At 40.1% G+C, this 17,573-nt stretch overlaps 1 protein-coding gene across 2 annotated transcripts; it reads left to right on the top strand.

The window, feature by feature from the left end:
* The first annotated feature begins 4,760 nt into the window (after positions 1-4,760).
* Positions 4,761-16,392, top strand: LOC115223240 (chromatin modification-related protein MEAF6). 2 transcript variants are annotated; one of them, XM_029793736.2, is made up of 7 exons: positions 4,761-4,883; positions 7,436-7,551; positions 9,589-9,676; positions 11,749-11,782; positions 12,994-13,198; positions 14,504-14,534; positions 15,747-16,392. In XM_029793736.2, exons 1-7 carry the CDS (start codon positions 4,803-4,805, stop codon positions 15,756-15,758), a joined length of 567 nt encoding a protein of 188 aa, XP_029649596.1. In that variant the 5' UTR covers positions 4,761-4,802; the 3' UTR covers positions 15,759-16,392. The 2 variants fall into 2 exon arrangements, with proteins under 2 accessions (XP_029649596.1, XP_036368201.1); XM_036512308.1 differs by having other exon boundaries at positions 14,504-14,599; positions 15,703-16,392.
* The last annotated feature ends 1,181 nt before the right edge of the window (positions 16,393-17,573 follow it).

The raw sequence follows: 17,573 nt of genomic DNA, 5'->3' as shown, positions 1-17,573 counted from the left end.
ACGGGCAGGTGTGTTATAATTGAAAGAGCATGAGAGGTTAAGAAAGATAATTTCGGTCTGAATGTGTGTAGACGTTCTTATTGTCGGAGTAAACCATAGATAATGGTAGAATGGTGTCGTAAGAGAGAAGAAAGTGATTTAGTGAAAGTTATAGATTGAAGGGAAGTTGTGTCTCATGGTTGGCTGGTCATAACCTTCTTTATCCCTCTGACCATTTGTCTTTAGTGGTTGCCTGTTTGTCGCCATGACTCTAGTTGGTCTCTGTTCATTAACTGGTGGTCTCTCTCTCATTAATTTCTTTTATTCGGCACACTGGCCATGACACAGAGGGGACAGCACAAGGATAAAAAAAAACATTTAGGGGCTGGGGTTATATATTATTTAAAAATCCAATATAATGAAATCGAATTGAATTTTAAAACTTACACGATGATATATTTTTCGGGTTCGTGTTCCACCCACCGGGTTTTCCCTTTCATTACTTTTTATAATACCCCTTTTTTTTTTCTTCTGTTTTTTTTTCCTCCTTTTCCTTTCAGACCGGCTACACTAGCGCGGCCCCATTCACTCTCAATTTCCTTGCGACATTTGTCCATCTTTTCTCAAATGTTCTTTGAGGCAGCCCCCTTTTCTCCAGACTGATCTTTCTGGACAGGTAGTAGTTAAAAAATTAACCAACCCATGTCCGGAGATAAAGTTGCCTGTATCAATTCCTCTTCCACGCGTCACCCATACTGTCTCTTTCAATACGGCTGCTACGCAGAAAAATGACGCCTCCTTTTAAGGAAGGAGGCGACACAATCTTGATGATAGACTCAGTCGATAACCGTACTCTTTCCGTATCTGACACCAATTGTTTCGACATATCTTATCAGTCCCCTTAGTTCCTCACAATGTACGAAGGCGCCCACACCTCGTGCATTCGGGTGGGGTACCAGCACCATACCTTGACAACCTCTCTCGAACTGGCAAGGCCGATCGGTAGCACAACCAGGCCAGGGATTTCTGGAAGTTGTCCAGATACCTCAGCCCGAATGTTCTTCCAAACAGGTTGACAAGCTCTTCCTCGTCGAAGCCTAGAGGCTCCTCCAGGACGTCGTCGGACATGTGTTCTACGAACCCGCTACAAAAGTCCGCAGAGTTAGCCTCGCAGCCGGTATTGCTCGCTCGAGAGAACAGAGCGAGCGCATGTCTGCACTCTCTCGGCCATTCGCTCATTTTAGGTCTCTGCAAGATCCATGCACCTACGTCCTGCAGGGACGTCAGTTGTGGCAGGAAGAACTTGACATGCGGTGACCACACCCGTTCACCATCCAGGTAGAGCCAAAAGTGTCTCAGCCTCAGCGCATCATCAGCCAAGGCATCCCTACCCCACTCTTTAACGGTTTCTGGCAGCAGATGGAGCGCCTCGGAATTTTCCGTATATATATAATAGCTATCGCAAGATAGCAAGAAAGAGAGACATATTGAGAACAATAGATTTCGTTGGTGGCACTTGTTTTAACAATTCTAACTTTTGGTGGCCTAGAAGAGGTTAGAAGGGTCAAGTGACAAAAATATTATTCTGCTTAGCGAAGGCATCTGGTAACTGCATTTGGAACTTCTTTCGTTTGCCGCCATCTTCATGGCTTGATTCGCTTCGCTAGTATTTTGCATAGTCACTTCTGTGAGATTTCCCCCCAGTTTTTATAAGCCACTGTCGCTTTTCTAACACCTACAACCTTTGCCACTGCAAACGACTCAAGGATTTTGCAGGCAAATTCTTGGCACTGTTCATTCTCACAGCAGCCAATATTCTTCTCTCATCTACCTTGATTTCTCGCATTCCCGCGGTTTCCACTTAGCTGGACGTAAGTTCACCACGCTTACACATCAAGTTTTGCTGGCCACGCGACTTTGTTCATCTCCTTTGGAGCTTCAGACTCTCGCAAAACCTATTCGGAGGTCATGCAGCGTTATGAAAGTTCTTTCGCCCTCTTGGGCATTACTCACTCGAAGCCCGGGGCTCTCACGCCTATTTCATTGCCCTTCCTTCCATGCTACATTTCTTTCATTTCTATCGTTTATTTCACCAACCGGTTTATTCTCGGGGTGCGGCTCTATAAGCATGTTTGTATTAGCTTTAGTTAAAATAAGCATTTTTGGGACTCTCAGGTAGGTTCAGACGACACCGTTAGTTTACAGCTCTAACTCAGTCTGTGATCGGCTGAATTAATAAGCTCCCTTATAATCTTAAAGCGAGTTGTTATTGCATATCACCTCACGGTTAACGAACGCAGTATTTGACGTCTCTCCGCCGCACTCTGTTATCAACATCCATCGTCACCATCATTGTTATCTTCAACCAACAACCATGGAGTCAACCCGACGTGAGAACAACTTTTGTCGAACTAATAACCAACAGACTACGTTAAAGGTCAACAAACCGCCACACTGGTGAACCTCAGCGAACCTTTATATGCATACGCCATTCTTTCACCGCTAAACGCTTTTCAGTTCCTTTTATTTTCTTCCATTTTATTTCAAAACCTGTGTGACATTTTTCAAAAATTCTTCTGGAACAAGTGAATGACAACGTCAGATTCAGCGGGAAAAATTGCATCAATTTTCACTTAATTTTAAAATTTCAAAGATTGAAAGCTAAACAGAAAAGATTCCATATTTGAATTGGTGGTTCTTGATATTATTGGGAGTTCTCTGTTCTCCTGTGTCTGCTCTAAGAGCTTCCTCTTCTGTCACCTCGAGTATTTCCTGTAAAAACTCTTCGTTGATTTAATCACTTTCAAGCTACAGTCATACCTTAACCTGTGGACTGAATCATGGAGGTAACACTTCGTGGTAGTAATATAAACCATATTTTAGTTTGCGTTTTTTTTTATCAGAGCATTCCTCATAAACTCTCTGCCTCCTGAAGTATCAACCTCCAACTTTTTTATCGGTTCCACTTTCTCGTTCTCAGAGAAGGTCACGTACTTCTCCGGTCGATTCTGACTTTATCCTGAATCCATAACGTAATCTATAAGGCTCAAAGGTGCCTAACCACTAAGATACCGTTCATCGGACAGTTTTGTTTAGAATCTAAACAAAGCTGTCCGACGAACGGGAACGAGAAACTCTGAGTAACAATTTTTTTCTTCTGCTTTTTAATAAAGCATATATGTGTGTGTGTAAGTGCACGCGTGTGTGTGTGTGTATGTATGATTCCTCACAGTTTCCGCTAACCAAATTCACTCACAAAGTATTGGTCAGCCTAAGGTGCCATGCAGTAGAACTGAACACGCCTCAACATAATTACAAACAAACTTCTTCATCCCACAGCATAAGCACAGCTTACTTCTTTTGTTTTTTATTGTGGTGGTGGGGTTTGTTTGTCTTTCCCCAGCTCCGCCCTCCTTGTGTTGAGTGTCTGGTACAGTTCGTGGTCTTTTGCGAGAAGATGACTTTTCCCTCACCTCTAATGACCTCGATGATTTGGTCTCTTTTCACCTGAGTCCGGTACCTTTCCCCGCTTTTCTTGCTCTAATATGCCGGCCGCTGCTCTCAGGACCTTACCAAGACACCTAACTGGATCTCCTCTGGTCGTGATTCTTGTTTGTAAGCCGCGTAACCACGTGCATCATTGACTGCATGCCCTATTCAATGGATCCTCTTTCATTTTTGCATCTGTAGGTTTGTTGTTGCTAGAATAGAGTTAGAATTCACTGTTTGGAGAAGGAATTAGATGCGAAAAGCTCCAGGTTCAATAATTCATGTCATGCAATCTTTTAGTTTGGCAGGAACCATTTTGGCCCCAGTTTCTTGTGATTCAAATTGCATCGCCGTGGACTTTCACTCTTCCCTCTCCATCATACATACATACATACATACCTTCACACATATAAATGCATGCGTGCGTGCTTATTTATATATGTCAAACAAAGTGTTCAACACTTATGCAAATAAGAAGCATCAGGACTCTGGAGTTACCACATTTAATATATTAGGATTGGTCATGTTATATACACCTTTGACGAAACCCCATAAGGGTCGAATACTGGTTAAGGCTTTATATATATACTATTTTACTTGCTTCAGTCATTTGACTGCGGCCATGCTGGAGCACTGCCTTTAGTCGAGCAAATCGACCCCGGGACTTATTCTTTGTAAGCCCAGTACTTATTCTATCAGTCTCTTTTGCCGAACCGCTAAGTGACGGGGACGTAAACACACCAGCATCGGTTGTCAAGCAATGCTAGGAGGACAAAACACAGACACACAAACATACTCATACATATATACGACAGGCTTCTTTCAGTTTCCGTCTACCAAATCCACTCACAAGGCATTGGTCGGCCCATATATATATATATATATATATACTACTTTCATGCCCTCTATTTTTCTGCGTCTTCGAGTGTCTCTTCTTTGTGATTTCTTTACAAAGCGTTTCATTAAACTTCGCTGATGAGGTTTAATACCATAGAAACATGATCATTGCTGTCTCTCGTATTGTTAGAAATCATATTCATTCCCAGTCCACACTGCATTCTATATCCAATTAACCTAAATAAAGCCTTGTCTACCGTGTTTTCTTAGACAAAATTAGTCACTGGGATAATTATTAGTCAACATCACAAAGAGCGGAATTTTAATCAATTAAAATACCTCGGCTCGCAATTAAGCACCCAGGCTACGCTAGTTTGCTGGTAAACTGAAGTAACCTAACAGCAGCCAATCAAAATGTCGGTATTATATAGTCAGTCATGCAATGGACCAATCAGAATCGTTGTACTAAACACGGTGTCGTGGTTTTCTCTCCAAACATGGCGAACCAACGCCAGATCGCTACTCTGGATACCCGAACCGAATTGGCAGAACTTGTGCGACGAAGGACGGAAATCGCGGTAAGAATCGCATCCAGGGAAAGCACAATGCAACTTGTGCTTACCTTGTGTGTTTGTGTTTCGTTTATTAAATGTTCTAATCGCAGAGATAAATGTTTATTTGTGAAATGAAACCGATTTCCTCCATCTTGGCGGGAGGCTTTATTATTTTCCCCTTCACCAGCCGCTCCCTTTTTCTCTCCCTCTGACCCCTTTCTCTTTCTACGTCTCTCTCTCTCCTCTCTTCTCTCTCCGCATGCTTCTCTCTTCTCTAATCATCTCTCTTCACGACGATCGCAGCTGTTGTTGTTCTTTACACCTCACCCCACCCCCGCGAATTACTCAAAATCAAGGGCAATCCAGCCGTGACTAACCCGTTCTCCCCTTTTTTCATTAAGTAATGTACATTACTCATTATCCAATGTGTTCGTCCTTTAGTTTTGTTGTTTAACCACAGGTCAGAGCAACCTGATCGAGTGGATCTGTTGTTATCTGAAGCATTCTGGCCGTGACCATCTCGTTTTATTAATCTTATAGACTTCATCATCCAACGTATTATTCTCAGTTATTGTTGCTGTCCTAATTAAGCAAGCCACCGATCATACTCAATCCAGTCGTGACCATCCCAGCATTTTGCCGTCCCTTCTCTCTTGACATTGTTTACCTCAAATTAAATTATTCGATCGCTCTTCCTTATTTTGGTTTCTTTAAAAATCTTCATAAAGCATCAGATGGAGATTTAGCTGCTATTTCTACCTCTTCAAACGACCACATTGTCGTGATGACCTACTTAACTCACATGTGTTAATGTTATTGTTTTAGTTGCCTCAAAACAGATCTATGAACAGAGGCGATCTAGCCGTGACTATCCCGTTTTATTTTCATACGATATTTTTCTTTTGCGATTCATTGTGTGCTGCGGCCAAGCTAGGGCACCGCCTTCAAGGATCCAAAGGAGATCGATCGGTTATAGCGATCTCGATCCTTTATTTTCAGTTCGTATCGATTTATATTTCTATTGATTGGTTAGGTTGCTTTTTCGACGTAACACCGGTTTCTGTAATCGAGGTTGGTAAGTCAAACACTGAACATAAACACACGTACATGTACCCTGACCCTACCAACCCACCTACGAAATATTTGTTGAAATATTTTGTGTAGTGTAGAAATATAAGAAAAATGTAATCGCAGGCGTGGCTGTGTGGTAAGAATCTTGCTTCCCAACCACATGGTTCCGGGTTCAGTCCCACTGCGTGGCACCTTGGGCAAGTGTCTTCTACTATAGCCTCGGTCCGTCCAAAGCCTTGCGAGTGGATTTGGTAGACGGAAACTGAAAAAAAGCTCGTCGTATATATATATATATATGTATATATGTGTGTGTGTATGTGTTAGGGTTAGGGTTAGGGTTAGGGTAAACAACAGATGTTGCTGTGTTTACATCTCCATAACGTAGTGGTTCGATAAAAAGAGACCGATAGAATAAGCACTAGGCTTATCAAGAAGAAGTCCTGGGGTCGATTTGTTCGACTAAAGGCGGTGCTCCAGCATGGCCGCGGTCAAATGACTGAAACAGTCTTTGTAAACAAAAGGCTCATTCGTGCGGTGTGGATTGTTTTTCTGAGGTCTTTTGTTGGTTGATGAACTGCCAGATTTTCACCTCACTTGAAATCAGGTGGGGATTAGTAACAGAAAGGGCTTCCGGTCATAGAAAACTCTCACCCGACCCATGGAAACATGGAGAAGTGAGCGTTGAAGTGACAGTCTTCTCTCTTTTCATCTTTTGTTTGTTTTTGTCGTTAGGCGGTGGCCATGTCGGGGCACCACTTTGAGTAATTTTTAATGAAATGAATTGGCCCCAATAATTACCTTTTTTTCAGGCCTGTTTTATCAGGCTCTTTTGCTGAACTGCGAAGTTACCGGGACGTAAACACACCAATACCAATTGTCAAGTGGTTTTGGGACACTCACACTCACACTCATCATCATCATTTAACGTCTGCTTTCCATGTTGGTATGGGTTGGACGGTTTGACTGAGGTCTGCACCAGGCTCCAATCAGATCTGGCAAAGTTTCTACAGCTGGATGCCCTTCCTAACGCCAACCACTCCGTGAGTGTAGTGGGTGCTTTTTATGTGCCACTGAAACAGGAGCCAGTGAGTCGGCTCTGGCATTGATCACGTTCAGATGGTGCTTATTATGTACCACCAGCACAGGATCCAGTCAGGGGAGCACTGGCCACAGCTATGATTTTTGTTTTACCTCACTTAACAAGTCTTCTCAAGAATATCATATCACCCGACACATCAAGGGCCAGACATGCAACACTGGCATCAGCCATGGCTATATATATATATGAAGTTCTTCTTGAAGTTTCTGTCTTCTAAATCCATTCACAAGGCTTTGGTTGGCCTGAGGCCGTTGTAGAAGACACTTGCCCAAGGTGCCATGCAGTGGGACTGAACTTGTAACCTATAACCTTTTCTTTTTTTAAATTTCTATTTTTGTTTTGTCTCTTTCTATTTGATAAATTTCCTGTTTTTTTTTTTCTTTTATAATTATTTCTATATTTCCAGGAGACTTTGGCCAATCTAGAAAGACAGATTTATGCATTTGAAGGCAGCTACTTAGAAGACACTCAGCTGTATGGAAACATAATTAAAGGCTGGGATCGTTATCTGACCAACAACAAGTGAGTTGATACAGTTCTGTATTTAAGAGATGAGGAATTATTTATATTATTTACATTATTTACATTTGATGGATATTTGTCCTCATCTTCTTTGTTGTTAACATAATGTTTTGGCTGATATACCCTCCAGCCTTCATCAGGTTCTCCTGGGTTCTCATTCCTAAGGTATTTTTTGATGTTATCATTATTATTATTATTACTATTGTTCAGGTCACTGCCTGAAATCAAACACAGAGTCTTGGGGTTAGTAGCCGGCGCTCTTAACCACTATGCCATACGCCCGTGAGCAATTATGGAGTGAATTTTAGGGCTTATAAATCTAAGATGAGGACAAATATCCGTCAAATGTAAATAATGAAGAAGCAAGTTGTTTTTTGGTCTGTCTCTGATATGATTCTGGTTGAATGTTGAAATAAGAAAACTAGTGACAGTAATCTGTATCAGTGAACATGTCTTCTTCATAACATCATCATCATCGTCAGTTAACAGCCATTGACCATGCTGGCATGGGTTGGATAGTTTGACTGGGCTGGCATGCTGGAAGGCTGCACCAGGCTTCAGTTTGATTTGGCATGGTTTTCTATGGCTGGATACCCTTCCTAATGCCAACCACTCTGAGTGTAATAAGTGCTTTTACATGCCACTAGCACGAGTGCCATTTGTGCTTTTTTGTGCCACCAGCACTGGTGCCATTTGTGCTTTTATGTGCCACCAGCACGGGTGCCATTTGTGCTTTTATGTGCCGCCAGCACGGGTGCCTTTTGTGTGACACCGAGGTGTGTTCACGTGCCAATTTGCAGGACACCAGTATCTGTCACGATTGCAATTTTGCTCGACTCGGTGGGTCTTCTTTTCAAGCACGACATGATGCCAAAGGTCTTTGCCTCTGTGTGACCCATTCGAATCACGCAGAGGAATTGTAAGAGACTGGTAGACATCTTTTTGGTTTGACAAATAGCCCACCTCTCACTCATCGTAATCTGATGATACTAACAGCAGCAAATCAAAATTTTACACATTTTATGTATTTATGTATTTGTTTTGCAAGATATTTGATGTGAAATCATGTGTTGAAACAGATATTCTTTTAATTGGGGAGGGTCATCTTTTGCCAATTAAACACGTACATTCTTTGATGTTCACTGTAGCTTTATTATTATTATTATTATTGCAGGCTCATGGGTGTTGGTGCCATGCAAAAAACACACCTGCCAGGACCTTGTAAAAGCGCCTGTGCTGGTGTTGCATAAGAGCATTCTGTACACTTTGTAAAGTAGTTGGCATTAGGAAGGGCATCCAGCTGTAGAGGCCATGGCCAGAACAGACAATCTGCGTCTGGGTAGCTCTTCAGCCGGCCAACCCCTGTCAAACTGTCCAACCCATGCCAGCATGGGAAATAGATGCTTGATGATGATGGTGGTGGTGGTGGTGGTGATGGTGATGGTGGTGAAAAACAGTGTATTTTATGAGAGATGTGATAACAGATTAGCTAAAGTAAGAGAAATTCATAAAGTAACCTAAATAAGAGAAGTCAAATGTTTCCTGACAGAACCCTCCAACAAAAGGTTTCCTGCTTGAAATATTGGGTGTCCTTTCTTTATGGCAAACTGATTTATTCCATTTAGTGTAGTTTTTTGTGTATTGTGGAATGGCATTGATCTGCCGTGGAATGGAACGTAAACAATGGAATGGACGAACTGACATTGAATGGGGATGACCGAAACCTATCTTAATCGCAACCTTCCATCTTAAAAAATAAAAAGGACACTTCAGATAATGTAGTCCTAGATACACAGTGGCAGCGATTGACTGATGTTTTATTTTATTGATCCTGGTGGGATGAAACGCAAAGTTAGCCTTGATAGAATTTGAACTCTCAATCTAAAGAGTTAGAATCACAAAGCATTTTATCCAACTTTTTAACAATGCTACCAAATGATAAATGAAACTTTTTGTTTTTTTTATTGCTGATTGATCATTAAATCAATAGAAATAAAAAATAAAAAATCTATCAATTTGAATGATTTCTACTTTCAGAAATACCAACAGCAAAGCAGATAAACGAAATCGAAAATTCAAGGAAGCTGATCGATTATTTTCCAAATCTTCAGTAACTTCTGCTGTGGTGAGTTAACTTTGGGTCTTTTCTTAGTAAAGATGTTAAGTCTTCTCCTTTACTTCCTAATCACATGGTTTCAGTCTCAGGCCTACAGTGGAGCACCTTGCATGTCAGGTAAGTTCACTGTCATCAATTCACCTCTGGGAAAGTTCACCTTCAAATTTTTTGGCATAATTTTTCAACTTCAGTTTTTCTCTCATTTTTTTTTTCAATAAAATAGTTTTTTAACTTAATAGTGAGGTACTATGTTTATGTTTATGTTTTCCAGTTTCAGCTCTTGAGCTGTGGCCATGCTGGGGCACTGCCATTACGAATATATTTTCTTGGTAAATTTACCTTGTGGTGAACTTTTCTCACAGTGAATTGATGGTGGGGATCTTACCTGTAATCAGCACCTTGAATAAGTGTCTTTTATTCTAGATCCTGGCCAAGCAAAGCCTTGTGAGTGAGTGAGTGGATTTGATGGGTGACAGAAGGACCTTGTCAGGGGCATAGGTGTGTGCAGGTGTCTTGGCATTGCATTTGTACTTGTAAACGAGTATCACCGTTGTACAAGCCGTGTCCTTCCTTGTCAATCCCCCATGAAGATGTCTGCTAGGCAGTGTCAAGGTGAACCCTCAGTGTATGAGATGAGTAGAAGTTTTAGGGGACAGAAGACAGGTGAGTGCAAATGAGCAGAGGTTCTGGATTATTTTAGACATTAAATGGATTCTGTGTATTACAAGCACAGGCATGGGTATGTGGTAAGAAGTTTCCTTCCCGACTACATGATTCAGGGTTCAGTCCCACTGCATGGCACCTTGGGCAAGTGTCTTCTTTTATAGCCTGGGGCTGGTCAAAGCTTTTGTGAGTAGATTTGGTAGATGGAAACTAAAAGAAGCCTTGTGTGTGTGTTCTCCACCACCCCCACTTGACAACTGCTGGTGGTGTGTTTACGTCCCTGTAACTTAGTGGTTTGGCAAAAGAGATGGATAAAACCAGACTCAAACAAATAAAAGTATTGGGTTCAATACATTTGACTAAAAATTTCTCAAGGTGGTGCCCCAGCATGGCCACAGCCTAATGGCTGACACAAGTAAAAGATAAAAGAGGCATTTAAGTCTCCTTTCCACTATTTCCTGGTCGAGTACCCAGAATCCCTGTGTATTTTAATATCAGACTTTATGAAATACTCTATTTATATTTCGGTAGATCAACAAAAGAGTTAGGGCAACAGTTTAAATGCCTTGTGGTATTTAGTCCCATTCCTTAATGCTCTGAGTTCGAACCGGGGTCAGCTTTGCCTTTCGTCATTGTAGCAGTTGGTGAGAGATGGCTGTGGCCAGGAGACCTTGGATTGACTGACATGCGTTCCCCCGTCTCCAACAAGACACTTATTCCTGTCCCTCTGTCACACTGTCATCTCCTTCAGTACTGTTCTTCATTCCATTGAGGTAGGTCTTGTCTTGCGAGTGCTTAATGACCTCACTGGTGCTGGTGCCACAAGAAAACGGACATCCAGTCTACTCTGTGAAGTGGTTAGCATCAGGAATGGAATCCAGCTGTAGAAACCATACCAGACATTGGAGCTCAGTGCAGTCTTTTGGTTTGTCAGTTTCTGTTGAATCATGCAACCCATGCAAGCATGGATAAAGAGGCATTAAATGATGAAGATGGACAACAACAACAACAACTAACCCATTAAGTTACTCTGTGATAGTTGTTCTGATTCCCTGCAAAGAACCGGGTGTCCAAATCTCACTTGGGTTAAATTTTCATTTCATCTTTTTGAAGACCAACAAAGTGAAATAACAATACGGAGCAGGGAATTTGCCAGGTGGTTTATGTTCTAAGGCCCTGAGTGATAGATTTTTCTCTCATTCGGTTAAACACTTTCACCTAATCCTTGGATTAACTTAGCAGAGTTTACCTTATCATAAACAGTCAGGCCGGCCAAGTTTCTGGCTTGAGGACAACTTCCTGTCTTCATCTCCCTCATCTCAGAAACTATACAAAAATAAAGGGATGTGGCTATGGCCCGTCTCCCTTTGATTAAGAGTTAAAAAAAACATCACATTTTCCCCAATTTGTCTTTTCAGGCTGTGAGCGGAATTGCAGACAACTCTGAAAAACGTGAGTACTTAACTCTTTGACACTTTGTGGCACAGACTCTGTGTGTGTGTGTGTGTTTGTGTGTATGTGTTTGTGTCTGCATATGAGAGATCGTGTCTGATTGTGTGTGTGTGTGCTTATTTGTATGCTATTGTCCCTATGCATTTATGTTTATGTGGCCGATGCTAGCGCCGCCTTGACTGGCTTCCGTGACAGTGGCATGTAAAAAGCACCAACCTATGCTGTGAGCCTCCTCTGGCCCCTGTGCTGGTGACATGCGAAAAGCATCCACTTCGCTCTCGGAGTGGTTGGCATTAGGAAGGGCATCCAGCTGTAGAAACACTGCCAGATCAAGACTATCCTGGTGCTGCCTCCATGGCTTCCCATACTCCAGTTGAACCGTCCAACCCATGCCAGCATGGAAAACAGACGTTAAGCAATAAATCTGAGTGACAGAGTGATTGCATGTGGGTGATTGTGGTGGGATTGCAGTTATGGTTAGCTGTATGTGATTGTCTCAATATGTGTTTATCTGTGTGTGGGGGCTTGTATGTATGCTTAGCTGGATGTCATTATTTCTATGTGTCTGATTCTCGTTGTATGTAAATGTGTATCTGATACCATTGATCTCTTAATCCTTTCAAATCTAATGCTTATTTGTTCACCTTGTTTATGAATTACAATGTCATTCTAAAAATTAACAAGATACCTCATCGGAATTTCGAAGCTAAAAGATCAAGCAGATTAATTAAAAACAATGAGAATACTTAACCCTTTAGTATTTAAACCGGCCATATCTGGCCAAAATAGTTAATCTGTTTTATGTTCAAACTGACCAGATCTAGGCTCTCACACCTACCCTACAATGTTATTCTACATTAAGTAATTACACCATCAAGATCTTGAAGATATGAGATAATGCATGATTAATTCAAATCAATGGGAATCAATAAGCATTATGTTTGATAGAATAATCAGAACACTAAAGGGTTAAGCCTTACATTTGACGGAACAATGTGAATGCTGAAGGGTTTAAGAATTGGTTAAGGCAGAGGGAAGGTTGCAAAGATTTTTCATGTGTGTTTGTTTATGTTTGTTTTAGCCATCACAGTTAGGCTGTGACGGCTGTGATGCCTCCATAACTTCTTCTTTCTCCTACTCTGTTATGTTATCTGTTTTTCTGTTGTTTCTCATTGTTTGTTGTCATTGATGACGTGTCTGTGTGTCTGCAGGGGAAGCTGCAAGTCCAACGTCAGAAGCAACGAACGCCAGCAGTCAACCAGAAACAAACAACAACGATTCTTCCACACCTAATGGACAGCTAACGATGACCAACAACAACAGCACGACCAATCACTCTTCGGCACAGAACCATTCCGGGAAGGTCACCAAAAGCACGATAAGACACAAAAAAGGGAAAGCGAAATCAAGGCACAAGTAAATAGCGACCCCTTTTCTCTTCTTTTCGTCACGGGTCCTTCGCAATCTATGATGTATGTCTGCCCTTACTTTTTAGAGTCTCCCTCCAAATATTTACTTTATCAACTATGGAAGGATGAAAGGCAAAATTGATTCGGACCGGATTCTTAGATAATCCGGTAGAGTGACAGACTTGATGCGTTTTCATTAAAAAAACTGACGCTCCACCAGTTATGCTAATGAGGATTCCAGTTGATCTGATCAACGGAACAACCTGCTTGTGAAATTAATGTGTAAGTGGCTGAGTACTCCACAGACACGTGTACCGTTAACGTAGTTCTCGGGGAAATTCAGAGTGGCACAGAATGTGACAGTACAACTCATTTTTGCCAGCTAAATGGACTGAAGCAAAATGAAACAAAGTGTCTTGTTCAAGGACACGACATGCTGCTGGGAATTGAACTCACAACCTTATGATTGTGATCCGAATACTCTAACCACTGAGCCATGTGCCTTTTTTAGCTTCTGTTATTTCTTTTTCTTTTCTCTTATTGCTGGACTCATCACCACCTCCCCCAAGCTGCACTTGTAGCAAAAATTTGATATAATAATAATAATAATTATTATTATTATTATTGTTGTTGTTGATATTAAAGTAGTGAGCTGGCAGAGTCATTAGCAAGCTGGGCGAAATGCTTAGCAGTATTTTATCTGTCTTTATGTTCTGAGTTCAAATCCTTTCATTTGTCCTGGATCCATACAAAAAAAATATCCATCAAGTACTGGGCGAAGGATTTACCTCCTCCTCTCAGGTAAGTTGGCTCTGTGCCTAACTTGGAAATTAATGGCCAATGGATTGGTAGAATTGTTGAGACATTGTAAAAGTGCCTTACACTATTGGTTCTCAATCTTTGCATTCTGAGTTCGAATCACACTGAGATCACCTTTGCTTTTTATCCTTTGAGGGTCAATAATATAGTCCTTTTGCACTTAAACTGGCCACATCCAACCCAAATATTCCACCTGTTCTATTTCGAAACTGGCCACATCTGGCCCCTCACACCTACCCTACAATGTCATTCTAAAAATATACAATCACATCATGAAAGTCTCTAAGCCACAAGATAATGCAGGATTAATTCAAAACAATGTGGATAAACAGGTATTACATTTTAACCGGGTTATCTGAAGGAACAAAGCACCCCCTGGTCACACCCATTCCCCCCCACCTAAGTTACTGGTTTTCTGCCAAATTAGAAACAATTGTTGTTGTTGTTGTTGCTATATTCTAAGATTAATCTGATTTCTGCATTTTTCTTTCAGAATGGAAGCTAAACTACGCAAAGCCAAAGAGGTGAGTTTATGGCAGTTTCTTTTTGCAGAGTCTTTGTGTTGTTGGAATATTTCCTGAATTCTGAAAGGAAATTGCAGTCTTTGTTGTTCCGTTTTGGTTAATGTTATATATCAGTGACTTCTGTCGGTCAATTTTGACCATATATTGTTACCTGGGAATTACCTCTCCAGGTACAGGCCTAGAACTTCCATCATCATCATCTTTTAATGCCCATCCTCCGTGCTGGCATGGATGGCTTGACAACTGCTTGGGCCTCATTTGTCTGTTTTGGCAGAGTTCCTACAGCTTGATGCCCTTCCCAACACCGACCGTTTTACAGAGTATACTGGGTGCTTTTACATGGTACCCCATTTTTGGAAGGGGTCACCACTTGTTCAAAGACAGGCTTTGTTAGACTTTCTGTCTACCAAATATCATTCTCAAAAGCTCAGGTTTGGTTGCGTTGTAAGCACTTTGCTTCCCAACTGCATTGTTCTGGGTTCAGTCCTGCTTGTGTCTTCAGTGCCTTGAGTGTTTTCTCCTACAGCCCCGGGCTGACCAAAGCCTTATAAGTGGAGTTGGTAGACAGAAACTGAAAAAAGCTTCTCATGTATATTTTTGTGTGTCTGTCTGTTTGTACCTCCTTGTCTTGATGTTGCACGATTGTTGTAATACGATTGTCCCACAAGCAGTGGCATTCATTTCGAATATTCTTCTGCAAAATGGTTTTCCATAAGGAAATGTGACCTTGCTTGGAAAATAGGTAGGCTTGGTGACAGGAGGGGAAATCTCAACAAAAAAAAAACTCCATCTGATTCATGCAAGCATGGGAAAGTGAACATTAAAATAATTAGGATGATGGTGATGATGATTATTATTATTATTATTGATCATTATTATCATTATTATTATTATTATTATCATTATTATTATTATTATTATTATCATTGTTGTTATCATTGTTATTATTATTATCATTATTATTATTATTATTATTATCATTATCATCATTATTATTATTATTATCATTATTATTATTATCATCATCATTATTATTATTATTATTATTATCATTATCATTATTATTATTATTATTATCATTATTATTATTATTATTATTATCAGTATTATTATTATTATTATTATTATTATTATTATTATTATTATTATTTGTCGTTGTTGTTATTTGTATGTATGTATATAGTTTAATGTGATTTATTTTTGCATTTCCAGGGTGCTGAATGATTAGAGATTGATCAGTATTGAACTTTATGGGAAGAAGAAGATGGAGAAGAAATGTGGGCAAGAAAAGGGGATTACCTGTTTTAAAAAAGACATTTTAGATACTGTTAAATATTGGAGCAAGTCTGAGGAATGTTATTATGTATGTGTGTGTGTGTGTATCCATACATATACATATGTTTATGTATATAGTCACACATACACACTTAATCAATAACGACTTGCTCTGCGTCATCATCCTGAAGTACATGTACTCAATAGATGTTTGGTACTTGCTTGTGAGACTTTCAACTAGTACCCAGTGCAAGCCAAACTAAACTCGATCTGATCCAACCAAATGCGGCACCGAACAACTTCCTCACCAACATCTCAAAATAACAAAGATAAGCAAAATCACAAGGGAAACATACATGCATATACACACACACACACACATATATATATGTATACATGTTTATATTATATATATATATGTACATGTGTGTGTGTGTGTATGTTTATGTTTGTATATGTGTGTGTAGAAGACTGTTGTTTGTAGAGTTGTTGCTGTTCCCTGCTGATAATCCTCCTTCATTCAAATCACAAAAAATACGGTAAAAATATATCAAAAATAAGAAAAAAAAATCCACTCTAACAAGGCATCTTCAATAATGTTTGGTAAATACAAACACTCATACACATTACATATGTATATATACATCTATATATGTACATACACATTCATATATAATATGTATATATAAATACATACATGTGTATATATATATATATATATATATATATATATCTATATATATATATATATATATATATATATATATATATATACACACTTAACATACATGTGTAGGTGTGCATAAACACACACATGTAATTACTTAAAAAAATTTTTTAATTGTAAATATTTCACCATTCCTTCCTTTTTTTTTTTAATTGTTTCTTTTTGTCCTATTTTTTTTGCCATTAAATTTTTTGGCCATCGAATATTGTTCTGCTTTCGTTTTTCTCAATGCAACAATTTTTGTTATTTTCATCATTATTATTATTAATTAATTAAGGCATCAAGCTGGCAGAATCGTTAGCATGCCGGGCAAAATGCTTAGTAGTTTTTTGCCTGTCTTTACATCCCGAGTTCAAATTCCTCTGTGGCCGACTTTGCCTTTCATCCTTTTGTGGTTGATGAACTAAATACCAGTTGAGTACTGGGGTCGATATTATCAGCTGACCACACCTCCTTTAAATTGCTGGCCTTGTGCCAAAATTTGAAACTCATTATAAATTTATATTTGATACAGTTAGAGTAAGTAAATGAAAACCTAGCGGGTATGAAAGGAGACTGGCATGAACATAATTTGTCTGATTCTAGTAGTGGACACAATGGGGTCCAAACAGTGGCCAAAAGCTATGGTTAGTAGTGGATACAATGGGGTCCAAATAGCGGCCAAAAGCTATGGTTAGTAGTGGACACAATGGGGTCCAAATAGCGGCCAAAAGCTATGGTTAGTAGTGGACACAATGGGGTCCAAACTGGCCAAAAGCTATGGTTAGTAGTGGACACAATGGGGTCCAAATAGCAGCCAAAAGCTATGGTTAGTAGTGGACTGCTATTTGGACCCCATTGTGTCCACTACTAACCATAGCTTTTGGCCACTGGGGTTCAGTTTTAAAACACAACCTCTAAAATTTATAACAGTGTACTAATCATCATTTTTCATGCTGGCATGGGTTGGACAGTTCATTACAAGCCAAGTTGGTTCTCTTTTGATAAAACTTCCAGTTGAACTCTGAAGGCCAAGGGTATTGGCATCCACCTATATC

Source organism: Octopus sinensis, linkage group LG22 (assembly GCF_006345805.1).
Source record: "Octopus sinensis linkage group LG22, ASM634580v1, whole genome shotgun sequence".
In the NCBI taxonomy this organism is placed as follows: domain Eukaryota; kingdom Metazoa; phylum Mollusca; class Cephalopoda; order Octopoda; family Octopodidae; genus Octopus; species Octopus sinensis.
This window is presented reverse-complemented; position numbering and strand designations above follow the sequence as displayed.

Coding starts and splice junctions, on each gene's coding strand:
- LOC115223240 (XM_036512308.1), top strand. CDS start 4,803: ATGGCGAACCAACGCCAGATCGCTACTCTGGATACCCGAACCGAATTG. Junction 4,884..7,435: donor GACGAAGGACGGAAATCGCG/GTAAGAATCGCA, acceptor CTATATTTCCAG/GAGACTTTGGCCAATCTAGA. Junction 13,199..14,503: donor AAAGCGAAATCAAGGCACAA/GTAAATAGCGAC, acceptor TTTTTCTTTCAG/AATGGAAGCTAAACTACGCA.